The sequence below is a fragment of the Sebastes umbrosus genome, chromosome 13 (assembly GCF_015220745.1).
Source record: "Sebastes umbrosus isolate fSebUmb1 chromosome 13, fSebUmb1.pri, whole genome shotgun sequence".
Taxonomy (NCBI): Eukaryota; Metazoa; Chordata; class Actinopteri; order Perciformes; family Sebastidae; genus Sebastes; species Sebastes umbrosus.
In genome coordinates, this window is record NC_051281.1 from 3,073,702 (window position 1) to 3,089,534 (window position 15,833).

Consider the following 15,833-nt stretch of genomic DNA (forward strand, 5'->3'; position numbering starts at 1 on the left):
CAGAGTTTTTGGTAACACTTCATTTTACAGGTCTGCAAATTGCATGGTAATTAGGTGATAATTAGCAAGTAACCTTTTTGGAATTACTGCCAAATTAACCCAATATTTACCTCAAAAAGTTATCGAAAATCCCTTTATTATAAATACTATTTAATAATGATATTCCGCTATTTCCCAATAGCTGGCAATTTATTTAATACATTACCAGGAAAAGAATACAAAATTGATATGCTTTATTTCCATGTCTGCTGATAATTAGGTGATAATTAGCAAATAACTTATTTGAAATTTCTTTGTTATCGAAAATTACTTTGTTATGAACAGTATTTAATAATTATATTTGACTATTTCCCAATAGCTGATCATTTATTTAATAAATTTCCAGTTAATTGATATGCTTTATTTCCATGCCTGCTACTAAATAAATAATAATTAGCAAATAACTTATTAGAAATTTATTTTTAAAACTCCCTGAATCATGACATTAGCTACCAGGTTACATTTGTGAAGATAATAAGTCACAATGGTGAGGTTTGTGTCTGATCAGAAGTGTCTTCTATTAGTTTTAGGGCCCTATTTTAACCATTAGATGCTATTTTAGCATATCATTATGAAATAATGTTTATGATAAAGTAATTTTCGATACATTTTGAGGTATATTTTGGGGAAATTTGGCATTAATTTTAAAGAAATTTCAAATAGTTTACCTGTTAATTATCAACTAATTACCATGAAATTTACAGACCTGTAAAATGAAGTGTTACCGAGTTTGTTTTGTCATTGTGGACAGGGAGAGGTTAAATGGAGGAGAGAGGAGAAGGCGTTAAGCAGAAAATAAGAGCAGGATTGTTGAAAAGTGGTAAAGATGATGATGAGTTCATGCAACTTTAAGTCAGGATAGGTTAGCAGATGTGGCGTTGGAGCTCAGCAGGGAGACTTTTCATTTATCCGGCTCGTTTCAGTGCTACTCTTCCTCTTCTTCTTCTTCTTCGTAGTCGTCCCAAACAAAGTGCACAAATAAAACGATTTACAGCAGGTTATTTCAGCCAAACACGCACTCATACAGAAGCCTCACGATGTATGAGCTGAAAATGATTTATGAAATGAGAGAACGGACGAGATGTGTGATCAGAAAAAGGTGGTGGTTGAAAAGAGAAAGCAGCATCCTAACGAGTAGCAGCAGAATGTTTCGGGGTTGCGTCTCGGCGGCGGAGAGAAACTGGAAAGATGGTGAAGATGGGGAGGCCTGCTGCTGTCCCCGTATAGTTTACTGATCCACTTACAATGGTCCACTTTTCTGAAAGAAGGAGGATTAGAGGGAGGAAGAGGAGCTGCTAACGGTTCAAAGTTCATCTGATGATTAAACAGGAAGTGGAACGGGGGAGAAGGAAGCGAAGGGCTTTGATTCAACCCTGTGTCCCCAGTAACGATTCGTCCAAACAAAAACCAAATCAACAGACCCTGTAAAGTCCTCAAAGTCTGTCTGCCTGGGAAACAAAATCCATCAGTGTCAAACTGACTGCGTAATCCTTCACAGAATCCCCATAATGCACTCTGAGTGCCTCAGTCTGTACGGGAGGACAGTTTGGTCAAATCTCAAATCAACACTAAAAATAATAATAATAACAAAAAAACTAAATCGAGCCTCCGGGTTTTTTGGAGCTCGGTCCTTCAGAGTCGGTTCAGTCGTGAGGCTGAGCAGCAGCACACCCACCGTCTTTCTGATTTAGAAGACAGAGAGATCGACAGAGAGAGAGTCAAAGAGTAAAACATAGAAGAAGAGAGGGAGACTCTCCACGCTGCGGCGGCGGCGGCGGCGGCGGCGGCGGCGGCCTCCCTCCGTCTCCTCAGGTTGATGTCCGCAGTCCAAAAGCAGTTTGTAGAGCTGAATGTAAGTTTGTCCAGTGTTGGTTGGCGGGTGGTGTTTTTTTATCAGGCGGGCAGGCATATAGGTGGCGCCCCCCCCTGGTTGCCGCGGCGGAGGAAGATGGCGTTGTCCGTCTACCGCTGAGCCGGCTCGCTGCCGGGCAGCGTGATGTTGCCCAGGTGGAGGACAGGAAGTGGGTGAGCCTCCGTGTTGAAGACCCAACTCTCAAACGGCATCAGGTCGTCGCTGGAGAACAACAGGTACAGATACCTGAGGAGGGGGGAGGGATTACCGGAGGGAGGAACAAGGGGTGAGGATGAGGAGGATTGGGTAAGGAAGTTGAAGAAGAAGATAGAAGTGAATGACATCACTGCCACGATAAAACCAAAAACAATTTCTGTGGTTTGTTAAAAGGTAACTTTGGTGTTTTTCTACCTGGACTCTATTTCCATGATTTTGTGTCTATTGTTTTTAAACTGGTCCAGTAGAGAGGGAGAACACAGCAGACGCTAAACCAGCTGTAATGTAATCGCTCGGAGCAACTCCTCACCATCAATGTACGTCCACTAAAAGTGCTTGTGGTTGCCACTGACAGGCTCAGATTGTTATTATTAGTGTCTGACAACATTATGGAAAGGACCCGACAGACGGTGTTCATTTCTTTAATGAAAACTATGACAAAATATGCACACAATTTAGGTGCACAAAATCTGTCTGGAGCCGCAAAACATTTGAGCATTATGATGAAGGTAACACAGTTTATAGTCTAAGTATATAGTATATAAGTCTAATGCAATGAGGGCCAAAGAGCATCTTCTATAGTCGGCCTATAATACTCCAACAATACTCCAGCTGGAACATTATAGGGGTTTCATTAAAAATTAAAAAAGTTATAACGAACAGTTCTCTCATTATTTTACAAAAAGGACGCGAACATTGTATTGATAAATTACAGCAGCCTCGTTCAAACGGCATCTAATCGTAATGCCCGTACAGCAACGTCCTTGTGTCTGGACTCATATTTGATGTTCTCAGCAACTTTAAATGCTTTGCATATTATCTCACATGTATTCATTCATATTTACTGTAAATAATCTGCAAAAGAAAACCCAACCTGTTTAATGCATTTGTGTGAGCAGGCTCCAGTGTGTATGAAACATTCAATAAAGTTCAGATTTGGAGCTTTAATTTGAAACCTGCTCACTCGGTTTATGAAATCTAATTAGCATTAAAATGAATCTGACAAACACACACACACACCCACACACACACACACACACACACTGAGCGCTGAAGTAATTAAGTGTCACACAGCGGATCAACAGACGTTTGGATGCTACATCTTTGTTCATATCAGTGCAGCCAATCAGCAGCCTGTTGCTGTATTGCTTTGATGTGATTGGCTCGCAGCCAGCGGGGACAAAGACACCAAAGAGCTTCATAACACCGAGGCGTTCAAATGTCATCATCTCAGAGAGTTACCAGCCAGCGTGGCGGCGGTGGCGGCGGCTGACCTTCAACGACACCAAAGACGTGGGCGGTAATTTCATTTAAGTTAAACCAGGAGGGCTGATAAGTAGCTTCCTGCTAACAGAAGGGCTGAAAGAGCATCAAACAAAAGGCCAGTTTGCTCTGTTTTATGATCATATTAGATTGGCAGTAACAACTGTGTACACTGAATTATATGTGTACTGGCAGGAGGAGATAACATTCACCAGCAGGGGGAATCAGAGAGCCACATTAGTGAGTCACCATCAGAGCCTCAGAGACATTAATCAGCCTTTAAAACACTTTGTGGTCATAATAGATATAGAAATAACAACAGATGCCAGTGTGTTTAGTTTCATTACAGAGGAGTAATGCTGATGTGCAACAACAGTACAGAAAGGTGACTGACTCTATAATAATAATAATAAATGTAAGACTGATTGTGCAAAAGTGTTTTAAATAGTATGATTTTAGTGAAGGTGCATATTGTATTGATATCGAGATATGAGACTAGATGTTGTCTTAGATTTCAGATATCATAATAATATGACATAAGTGTCTTTTCCTGGTTTTAAAGGCTGCATTACAGTAAAGTGATGTCATTTTCTGAACTGTTCTAGCTGCTCTATTATTTGCCTTTTACACATTACTGATAATTATGTTATCTACAATCTCATTGTGTAAATATTCTGTAAAAGCACCAATAATCAACCCTATAATATTGTTGCAATATCGATATCGAGGTATTTGGTAAAACATATTGTGATATTTGATTCTCTCCGTATCGCCCGAGGCTTGCTTTTGAAGTTGGAAGTCATTTTACTTTTCATTATCTGTTTTAAAAGGAAGCTTGTTGAAGGTCTGTGACTGACATGCTGCTGCTGCTGCTGCTGCTGCTTTTATCTTTGCAAAAGACTTTTCTGCACATTTATTTAAGAAAAAAAGCCAGTAATTGTTGCAATCACTTTTCGCTGACAAGTTCTTTCAATCAGCCGACCCACCCACCAAATTAAGTCAATTTTTAAGTGATTAATTAATCATCAAATGTACCGATGATTGAGAAATCAACGTGCTGATGAATCAACCTATCAGGTGTTTTGCTTACTTGAGCGTCTCGGCGAGGAAGAAGCTCTGCTGCACGTCGTCGTAGGTCGGGTTGGAGGAGTAGACGTCCTTCACCCCGGAGAAACCTCCGCTCACCCTGCAGTACTTATCGATGGCCTGGAGGAGACGAAGAAAGAGGGAAGGAAGGAGGGAAGGAGGGAAGGAAGTTAAGAGAGAGAAGAAGAGAATGACAGAGAAAACGAGAGAAGAAGAAAAGATGGTGGGGGGGCAGAGGGGATGGAGAGCACAATTTTTAATAAGCTTACAAAGCATGCTATAATTAATTTCTTTGCTTGTGACAGATTAGAGCGAGTCCTGGGGAGACCCGTACAGGAAACAGCAGCTGGAGAGGAGAAGAAGATTAACACAAACGCCTCCCCTGCATTTACATTTTTATTCTTTAAAATATCTCTTCTGGTCTCCTCCTCTACACGGAGCAGCTTCAGAACCAGGGAACACAATCATTTGACTCATGTAACGCTGCAACTGAGCCGGGACAGTAAAAGTCTTTCTTTAAGCGAGCTGTTGGCGGTGGCGGTGGAGGTGACGGTGACGGTCTCCTAATCAGATTCAAGATTCAAGATTCACTTTATTGTCATTTCACTGAGTATTTGCATACACAGAACGAAACTAAATATTGTTTCTCCCAGCTCCCGTCAGTGCATTAAAAAGGATAGAATAAATAAGTATTAAAATTAACATACCTAAAAATAACAATAGAAGAATAAAATAAGTAAATGTTTCAGACACAATTTCATACAATTTGCAGTCATACACTCAATTTGCAGTCGTGTTTAGCAGCAGAGAAAAGTGCATTTATGTCCATAGTAAAGTGCTGTTTTGCATCACTGTCTTTTAACATGTGACTAGCTTTAATCAGGTTGTCTTAGCAGCTTCTTTTGCACATTTCCAATGAACGGCGAATTGATTGGAAGATGTTTCTATTGTTTTTAGAAACATGTAATCTGTGCACGCATGGATTTTTAATCTACATTCAGGGCGAGGTTGAATCGGATTTGTTTGGACGTCAGATTTAACAAAAAAGACACATGGTGTCCAGTCTTTTCAGGACACATTTAAGCCACTTTCGTAGGTGGTTTTGAATTGTGATGTAAATCCTCTCTCTCTCTGTCCATTCACTTTGGGCTTTCGAGGGTTTATCTCTGAATCCTCCCCGACACGACAGATGTTTCGACAACAACAAAAAAACAACAAACATGGAGGACGTCCAGCCAGTCGGATACGAGCAGAGACATTTAAACGGCTTCATGATCACATTCTCTTCACTACAACATCCAGAATAAGCAACAGTGAACAATATCAAGTTACTGGCCTGTTGCATCCAGTGTTGCTATGACAACGAATGCTGCAGTGACAGCAAGTGAAGACAAACAAACAATAACCTAATTTAACATATTCTGTAACATAACTGACCTTAGGTATTGATTTCTAACTTCTTGAATAAAATTAGCAAAAATATGTATTATTTTTTCCATTCTTATATCATCACAGCAGCACTTGATATTAAAGATTTATACATTAATAAATTATTTAACTGATGATTTTTAGGATTAATTAGCACACAGTGAAGCTGAGAATGCTTATTCTGAAGCTTTAAAGATTCAAATGACGCCCTACTGACTGAACGTCGAGTGCTGTTTTGGCTCTGAGGAGTAAAAATTCATCCTCCACTTGAAAACAAGTTTAATTTGTGAGCAGGTGCTTCCTCCATCTACACACACACACAAACACACACACACACACACACACACACCTCATTAAAAATGCAGCGATGGTGCAGCCGGTGACACTGACAGTATGTACGCTATTACCTCTGAGCTCTATTGATTTGCAATGAGGACTTGTTACAGTGAAATTGGTGCCTCCATAAAAAAAATTCTGGCTGCATTTCACTCCCGCTCATACCTTATCGACTTTCACTGTTAACGCATGTAATTGAAAGTACTATCTCTGTCCTTGTCTTTCATCGTCTCTCTCACACACACACGTCTTCTCACTCTGTCCCGCCCTCCAGTGACCATTTTGCTGTCAGCAGATTTTTCTGTAGTGAGGAGTTTAGACCGTAATTCCTGTTATTCACGGGCTGCTGCGCGCGACGTGCGTTTGCCCTTCTGGATACACACTGCAGCGTCCCGCAACAGCCTGTGCAACACACACACAACATGCACACACACTCATGTAACCTGCCAAAATAATAAAAAAAGGTTAAATAAATGACTCGATATAAATAAATAAATATGTAATTTAATGCAGCAAAAATAATATAAAAAATAAATGTAGCCATTAATAATTAATTGATAAAATGTGATGTATGTTTTAATTAGCTTCTTTATTTATTTATCTTTGTATTAATTCCCTTATTTATTTACTCTTCTGTTTAATTTTCCCTTTTATTTATTTATGTATTTATTTGTATTATTTTTTTAATTAATTAATTTATTTTGCATTTATTTATTTTATTGACAGACCCCTCATTTGCATAATGAGGCAGAAATGCATAAAGAAATGTAAAAACAAATGTTTAAAGAAATGTATAAAGAAAAAAAAATACAGAAATAAATAAGTTTGGGGAAATAATTGTACAATAAAATTGTGCAGAAATAAATAAATGCATAGATACAAAAATAAATACATACATTTAAAAATAAATATAAAATAAATAAAACATAAATGCCAAAAAAGGCAAAAATAAATAAATAAAAACAAATGCAAAATAAATAAATAATAAAAATAAACACATAAATAAATAAAAGGGAAATTAAACAGAAATGTGAATAAATAAGAGAATTAATACAAAGATAAAAAAATTAAAACAAATAACAATTTATATCACATTTTATCAATTTATATATTTATTTGTAATATTATTTTTTTGCTACATTTAATGACATTTATTTATTTGTTGAGTCATTTATTTATTTATTTTTTTTTATTTTGGCAGGTTCTGTCCTCCATATTCACACACCCATATCAAGTCTCAAAAAAGTCTACCTGTAGGAGGAGGAAGAGGAAGAGGAAGAGGAGGAGGAGGAAGAGGAAGAGGAGGAGTAGGAGTAGGAAGAGGAAGAGGAGGAGGAGGAGGAGGAGGAGGAGGATGAGGAGGAAGAGGAAGAGGAGGAGGAGGAGGAGGAGGAGGAGAAGGAGGAGGAGGAGCAGTGTATCTGCAGCTGTCTGCAGTGAGGACACATTTCACATTACAGGAGCTGGGCTTCACCTTCACACACACTCGAATAAAACTGCGTACACAAACGAATAACGCACACATGCATGGTCTACGTGCACACACACACACACACACACACACACACACACACACACACACACACACACACACACACACACACACACACACACACACACACACACACACACACACACACACACACACACACACACACACACATACACACACACACACACACACACATACACTCCCAGGTAAAAGCCAACCAGCCAGCGGTGATGATGGCTGCTGTGAAAAGAGGAAGCGTGACAAGCCGAGGCAGGTTTGGTGGAGCAGATGGATGCAGCTGGAGGAGTGACGGGAGGAGCTGAGCTTTGAGGCAACGTACATAGATGGCAGGTGTTTGTGAGAAGTGTGTGCATGTGAGGGGGAGGGGGGGAATAAAGAGACCATAGAAGAAGAGAAGAGGACGCTGAGCTTCGTGTGAACGCAGCGAGAGCCTCGGGTGTTGTGTGAGAAAGTTATGAAAGAAACATGAAAAGTGATACAGAAAGGAAAAAGAGGACATTTTAAGAGACGGAAAACTGCAAAAGAGAGAGAGAGAGAAGAAAAAGCAGGAAATAAGTGGGAGTTTCCAGGATGGCCCAAATCCATACTAAACACTAAATCTAGACGGGTTATGCAAACTGGAAAAGTAACACAATAAAAGTATACTAAAAGAAAGTCAGTATGCCTAGTGTTGTATTACACTATTCTCCCACAATGCAATGCAAATGGACATGGAGGAGCTGCTCACAACTGGTAAAATACTCATAGTCATAGTTTGACGCGCTGCAGAAAGAAAATGCATAAAAAGTTGCATACAGTTTTTTTCAAGAAATTTTAAATTTTTTGTCTGTATTTCAAAATAACAGAAAAAAATGTAAAAAATACCGGTTTCATTTGTGATTTATATGTAAATGGTCTTAGATTTACAGTATTTTTTGTAATCACAATTGTAATTATCTGTATTTAAGCTTTTCTTGATCATTTTTAAAGATAATTATTCAGTTTTTTAGAGGTTTATGACTCTATTTTAACAATTAATTTATGTTAGAAGAAAAGTATTTCATGGAATTCTTAAAATATTTCTTGTAAAAATACAGATTTTTTTTGCAAAACTTCTGAGTTAATGTAAATTTGGGCTTTTGCAATGTAAAATTACATGTTTCATTTGTGATTTATATGTAAATGGTCTTAGATTTACGGTGTATTCTAACAACAAATATATGTTAAAAGTAAAATATTTCTTGTAAAATTACAGTAATAAAGGCTAACTATATAAAGATAATTACTGTTTTTTTTTTTTTTTACAGTTTATTTATGTTAATTAACGGACAGTATTTTTCCATTTTTTAACAGACATTTTCTGGCGCTCCTGCTGCCGGAAAATTTCCAATATTTTACACTTTTTTTTTACAGTGTGGGCTACCCTAGTGTTTCCCATAGGATGTAGTTGTAGCAGCGGTTGTGATACTGTACCACACGTGCAAAGAATTGGCTGAAATGGAATAGAAGTATGTTTTCTGTAGTGTATAATCACCTGATAGTAAGACTCGTTGTGTTTTTGTTAGCTTAGAATGAGCCGTTCATATCCACATAGGGAGCGGGTCCTCTTCACGGAGTCTGCCATGTTGCACCGCCATGTTTCTACAGTAGCCCAGAACGGACAAACCAAACACTGACGCTCACTTCCCACGAACACACACACACACTCACTATGCACTGGCTCTGCTCCTAATGACTCTAGAGAGCGCCATTCACGTTTTTGCGTTGGCCACCCTAGCGCTCCAACACGCTTGTCACAGGGGTTGGGCTTCAGTTGGTTGCAATCTCCTCACCTCACCGATAGATAACAAACGAATACTGCCAGATCCTACACACTGGACCTTTAAGGTTAGATAGGTCATTGGGCAGCGAGTCTCGCAAATTGGGGGTTACCTTCTAGACAAGACTGCTTTAATGACACAAGTCTGTGCTGTCTACTAACCGAGAGTTTAAACCGCTCCACCGGCGTCCGTAGGGCAAAATAATATAACTTTAGTTTATAAAGAGATAAGACGGAGCTCTCTCCTCTCCTCCCGTAAAAAAAGCGGTGGCCATATTTTTTCTTGCATATAGGAGAAATACTGCTACCCAGTGCGGTAGAAAGTGATGCCAAGGGGTCGTGACAAAGCGTCAGTATGTGATGAGTTGGGATGAGAACATGGTGAAAACACCTCATTTTTAAAATGACAAAAACCCAGTTTGTGGCATCCCAAATCTGCAGAAAGTAAAGCTGTTTTTTGTTTTCTCTTCTCATCCAAATATATAACAATAAGAAGATTAAATTGAAACAAAACCCAGCTTCAGTCAGACACCATCTTTTTCTTGAATTTGACTTGAACTAAGTGACTTCTGAACATCAATGTGCTACACAGATGAGTAAAATCAAATAGGATCAGTACAACGTATAGGAACAGTCATCTGCATTAGTATGCATGTATAGATGCAATATTAAATAATGTGAGAGAGGCAAAGACGAGCCCTTCAGCAGCAGCTCTCTTTAGTGTCACTCACGCTCGGTACAATCAACAAACACACTTTACAAATGTATTTGCTTTTCCACAGGAGCACGTAGACACTTACTCCCACTCAGGAAAACAAAGAGAAGCACTTTCACCGCTTCAAAATGGAGGAAAAAATAGGTGACAAGAAGATTGGCAGGAGAAAGAGGAAAAACCGGAGAGTATGAAAAGAGTGGGAGACGAGCAGGCCGGTTGAGAGTTAGACGAAGAAGACACAACGAAGACGAGCTCTTTAATCCTCTGTCAGGAGCGGAGCAGCGGAGCGAAGAGGGCTTTCATTCCTGTTCTACTTTCATAAAGCTTTTATTATTAACACACAAAAGACATAATAAATAACTATTAACACCTGAAAGACTCACAAGCTCACACATTCACCTCCAGGTATGTTTCCAACACACGGAAACATACACAATGGTGGTTCTCTACCTATATGTGCTTCACTGTTATGGAGGACGGAACCTGTCAAAGAAACGATGAATAAGGAAATAAAAAAATGACTCAATAATAAATAAATATGCCATTAAATGTACCAAAAATAATATTAAAAATAAATGTAGGCATTAATTAATTGATAAAATGCAGCATAAAATGCATAAAGAAAAGAATAAATAAATAAATAGTTGTGGGGAAATAAATATGGGGGAAAATGCAAAGGGAAAATCATGCATAAATATATAAATAAATAAATGAATGAATAAATAAATAAATAAAATTGAATAATTAATAAATCAATTTTAAAATAAATAAAAAATAAATGTAAAAAAAGGTTAAGAAGCCAATTAAAACAGAAATATCAATTTATGTCACATTTGATCAATTAATTAATGCCTATATTTATTTTTAATATTATTTTAGGTACATTTAATGGCATTTTTATTTATTCAGTTTTTATTTTGGCAGTTTCCATCCTCCGTACGCTGTATGGTCAAAATCTGCCGCAGTCTCTACGATACATAGACCACAAGAAACAAGAAACTGCCTGGAGCTGGATGAGACACTAAATCTGGTTTCAGGAGCTCAAATGAAGCTTAAAACAGCCTTCTGCGACAGGTTGTCATAGGCACGAGGGAAACGGCATGAAAACAGCTTTTGTTATTTTGCTGGAGACAAATGAAGACTTGCAATTACGCTCCGTCTGACCTTCTGACTCGAAAGACGATATGAAATCACAGTTTCAGCAGCAAAAACAAGCTCAGCTCACTGTTTAAATACTTCCACTTGCCAATAGACACAAAGATGATGAAAGAATATACAAAAATAAATATATTCAGGAGGCTTCGACATTTACTAAACTCAACACCCAAATCAAACAAAGAAAAGGAAACTCTTAAAATGCATTAAATGATATAGAAATACTTCCTTTCTAACCAGAAAATGCAGAGTTTAATGGTGCAAAGGAAATCATTTTTAATCTTTATCTAAATCTTATATAAAAAACTAGATCCGTACGGGAAGCAGGGCGTTGGCAGCTTCCTACGCAATGACTTTTCACACGCTCTCACACTAGGGCTGATCAAAGCCCAATATGACGTCCTCAAATGTCTTGTTTTGTCCACAACTCAAAGATATTCAGTTTACTGTCACAGAGGAGTAAAAAAAACAGAAAATATTCACATTTAAGAAGCTGATATCAGAGAATTTTTAAATGACTGATTGATTATCAAAATAGTCGGCGATTAATTTAATAGTTAATCGATTAATCGTAGCAGCTCTATCTCACAGCTATTTTCTCAAGAGGACACTGACAGCGAATGGACGGACAAGACCGAGCATCACCAGCGCCGCAGCAGCACCGTAAACACTGAGGTCAAGTGAGCGAGCCGCCGCTTGGATTTTGATGCACGTCTATTCTTGCTGTTACAGTACCGGTACTTCAAGCGGTCAAATGACAAAGAAAGACTCGAGAACTGCAAGAAGAGGAAGAGAGAATGAGATGTGACCCATGACCAAATTATCTTATAAAAATGCAGCGCAGTGAGGATACAGACATTCCATACATCAGACGTATTAAACGCAAAGCCGACCTGCCGATGTGCATTCAATTTGCGTAGACCCGTCCAGAGACTCCAGTCTACAGTGTAGTTCACAACCTTCACTGATAAACTAGAGAATCGTGTCTCATTTAAGCCGTTGCAATTAATTCTCAATCTCTATTTCAGGTTGATTTTGCATCATTATTAGACTACATTTCCCATAAATCCAGACTGGATTTTGCTCTCTCTCTCTCTCTCTCTCTCTCTCTCCTCTGTGTGCAACTGTTTTCGAGAGCGAGAGCTGAATATTCATAGCGTGAACTTTTCCATCAGACGTTCTCTTTTTCATGGCTGTCCTCCATTTAACAAAGCCAGCAACTCTGAAAGCTTTATCTCCGTCTCGTTGTGGGAGAACTGGCTCTTATAACTGTTTTGTGCTGCAAAGCAAATCCCAACACATGTTTTACCAGATCCTTCCTGGTGGCTCACGTTGTACGAAGCAACACAAAATAAAATCTGGGGGTTTATTTACTGATGTTAAAATGATTAAACGTGTATTATTTACCTGCGCTGCCTCCCAGCCCCACTGCCGGTATTTGGGATCGTGGGTGAACCTCCACATGTACCAGTAGGTCTCGATGACCTCCGGCCGCAGGATGTAGTACTTCTCGTTCTGCCGCACGGCCACCGCCTCCAGGCCGCTGTCGAACTTGAAGGCCTCCGGGCCGAGCTTCAACACTGGAGGGGGGAAGAGACGGATAGGAGGAGGAGAAGAAAAGAGGGGAAGAGGAAAATGTAGGATGGAGGAGAGAAGAGATGACAAGAAAAGAAGGAAGGGTGAGATCGGGGAGAAGAGAGGTGGAGGGAAATATGGAAAAGGAGGAGTAAATGAAAGTGATTGGAGGGACAAAGCGAAGAAAGTAAAGATAAACATTATCTTTTGCTGCTTGTTTGTCTTTACGCTTCAGCTGCTGGTGATTAAAGGTCCCAGCTGATATGAACTGGAGCCTCCAAATCATTGATTTTACTGGATTTACACTTTTTACAACCACTATTTTCTGCCAATTAAACGTGATGGGCATTACGACTGTGGAAAATGACTGTGAAGTTTCCTCTGAAAGGATTAAAAACACACACTGACACACACACACTCTTAATGGTTGATGGGAACGACTGCTCATTAAGAACTAACAGGCCAACTTTAGACAGCCCGACTGTCGCTATCGAACTCTCTGCCACCTAACCAGAAAGTTCTCTCTCCATCTTCATTTGTTGCCACGGCAACCTCTCCTCTTTCTTCAGAGCAACCTCACGATTTCTGACTCCACACACAATCATGATGCAAGCTCACACACACACACACACACACACACACACAGACACACACACTCATGTTTCTTAGCTGACAACTATCGATCCTCGTAGGGAAAACATCCCGAGCAGGTATTTCTGAAAGGTCTCCTTCGAATGGATGAAATATATTCACGATTCCAGCAACTGAGAATGTTAAAACCTGCTAACAAAAACGTGACCAATCAACCCACCAGAAGTGTTGTGCAAGTTCACAGTTCATACACATTAAAATTAACTAGTTCATGACCATTTTTTCAGTTTTAATGAGCTGCTCTGAGCTATTCTTTTTCAGTAGATGTTGGCATGTTGGGTTGCCGTAAAACACAGCGCGTGAGTTTCGGTCACGTTCACTAGTTGCAAACAGATACCAAAAACATGTCAATGAATGCGCTAAATGCACAACACAGCCTGCCAGTCTCCAAAAAAACTATCATTCCTAAGACAGATAGAGTGAATTGTTTGTGCTTTAGGTTGTTAACAGTGTTTTATTGGTTGTGATATTAAACGTTTTTAAGAAAATAAATGAAATAAATATGAAAGTCTGGTTTGAAGCAGTTCATTTTGAAGTCATAGGAGTGTGTTTACAAGGCATCTTTGCAATAACGAAGAATATAACAATGGCTTACTGTAATAAAATGTAAAGTAATATCATCTTCAGGTTGTTATTGTAAATATATTACTTTACAGGTAAATCATTACCGTGCTATCACGGCAGTTTTAGTCACATGTGTGTGTGTGTGTGTGTTTCCTCACCCGTCCTGTCGTAGGACTCGTGGCAGGTGTGTGCGATCTCGGCTCCCAGCTGCAGGTAGTGTCCGGCCTTGTCGTCGGGCGAGCCGTCGGCGCCCAACGCAAACATGCCGCCGGCGAAGCAGGCCAGGTGGCCCATCTTCCTCTCCAGGTGGCCGTTCTTCCACTCACCAATGAACGTCAGGCCGCCGTTGGATTTGCGTATCAGGTGGCGCTCGATGGCCTAGAGGGAGGCAGGAAGTGTGTGATTTATGCATTTAAAGTTTGGACATTTGTGAGAAGATACGGCCCGAAGAAGTGGAATGAAGCAGTATGTTTTCAGTGAGAATGCACATATGTGTGTGTGTGAGTGTATTTGTATGCAGGTAGAGGTTGAAACAGAATGTGTGAAATGTATTTGTGTGGGTGAGAATGACGAGATAAGGTCAGAAAAGGGGGAATGACAGTTTTTATAATAGCAGGAATGTGGATGAAGGTTACGAATGGAATATGAAGTGTATGAGTGTGTGTGAATGTATTCACGGGGTTAAGTTGTGTGACATTGAGAGCACGTGTTTGAGGGTCAAACAGAAGAAAACAGAACAAAGTGGTGAGTTTAAAATGCAGCCACATCCGTCGCCCCTTCGCTCCGTAGCATCTGTCCTGCTCACTCGTAATGATTGACAGACATCTTCATCAGCTACAGACCTCTAACATCTGCTTCCTGCTAAACCCACTCTCACTTTATTTAGAAAAACAAAAGCACGGCTCTTTTTTGTAACCTACCTACCAAACTAAACAGATATATTACTTCCTGAAGGACATTTTAATTTTCCCTGTGGGTGTGTGGTGATTTGACAGGAAGCCAAGTGAAATATAATCAAGTTATGAGTTTGCCGTTACGGTGATGGTTTATCTCTCTCTGCAGCAGTAGTGTTTTTATACAGTGCAAGAATAAATGGCTGCAAATGTCGTCTCCTAACGGAGGTCATTATTTTACTGCTGGTGCCAAGAAAGTAATTTTTAAATATGTAAATATTTCTTCAGATTATGCACACTGTGTGAAAGGGATAGTTCAGTTGTTTTACTTCTTCATAGTCAGTGTATTTACCGACAGTAGACGGAGGTCTGCACGCCCACAGTTTGGAGAAAAAAACAGTCAATGTTTCTGAGTTTTTATCTTTGCTCTCGCCAGAGCAACCAGACTCCATTGGAAAGAACTGTAATTTTACCTCTCAGAACACTTGAGTTGCTGGTCGACCGCTGCGTTTGTGTTATTGGAAATATATTTTTTTGAGATTCAAAGTTTTTATACCACAAGAGTAAAACATATAAAACATATATATTAGACTTAAATTTCAATTCACTTACTCAACTCCCAACTACAAAGAGGCACCATTCAACAAATACGTTAACAAATTGAAGTCCTCATTAACATCCCTGCCACCAACCCATAGGACTAAAGGTTACAGAAAACATAAGATAATCAAATAATTGTATTAATTAGT

The 15,833-nt window shown here is 39.3% G+C and overlaps 1 protein-coding gene across 1 annotated transcript in view; it reads right to left on the bottom strand.

The window, feature by feature from the left end:
• Positions 1-431: 431 nt before the first annotated feature.
• Positions 432-15,833, bottom strand: part of man1a2 (mannosidase, alpha, class 1A, member 2) — a 162,435-nt gene continuing 147,033 nt past the window's right edge. Inside the window, exons 11-14 of the mRNA XM_037789840.1 lie at positions 14,350-14,569; positions 12,809-12,981; positions 4,461-4,576; positions 432-2,137 (exon numbers count right to left, since the gene is read on the bottom strand). Of these exons, the coding sequence (XP_037645768.1) occupies positions 2,002-2,137; positions 4,461-4,576; positions 12,809-12,981; positions 14,350-14,569 (645 nt within the window). The 3' untranslated portion in view covers positions 432-2,001. The remainder of the gene's footprint in view (positions 2,138-4,460; positions 4,577-12,808; positions 12,982-14,349; positions 14,570-15,833) is intronic.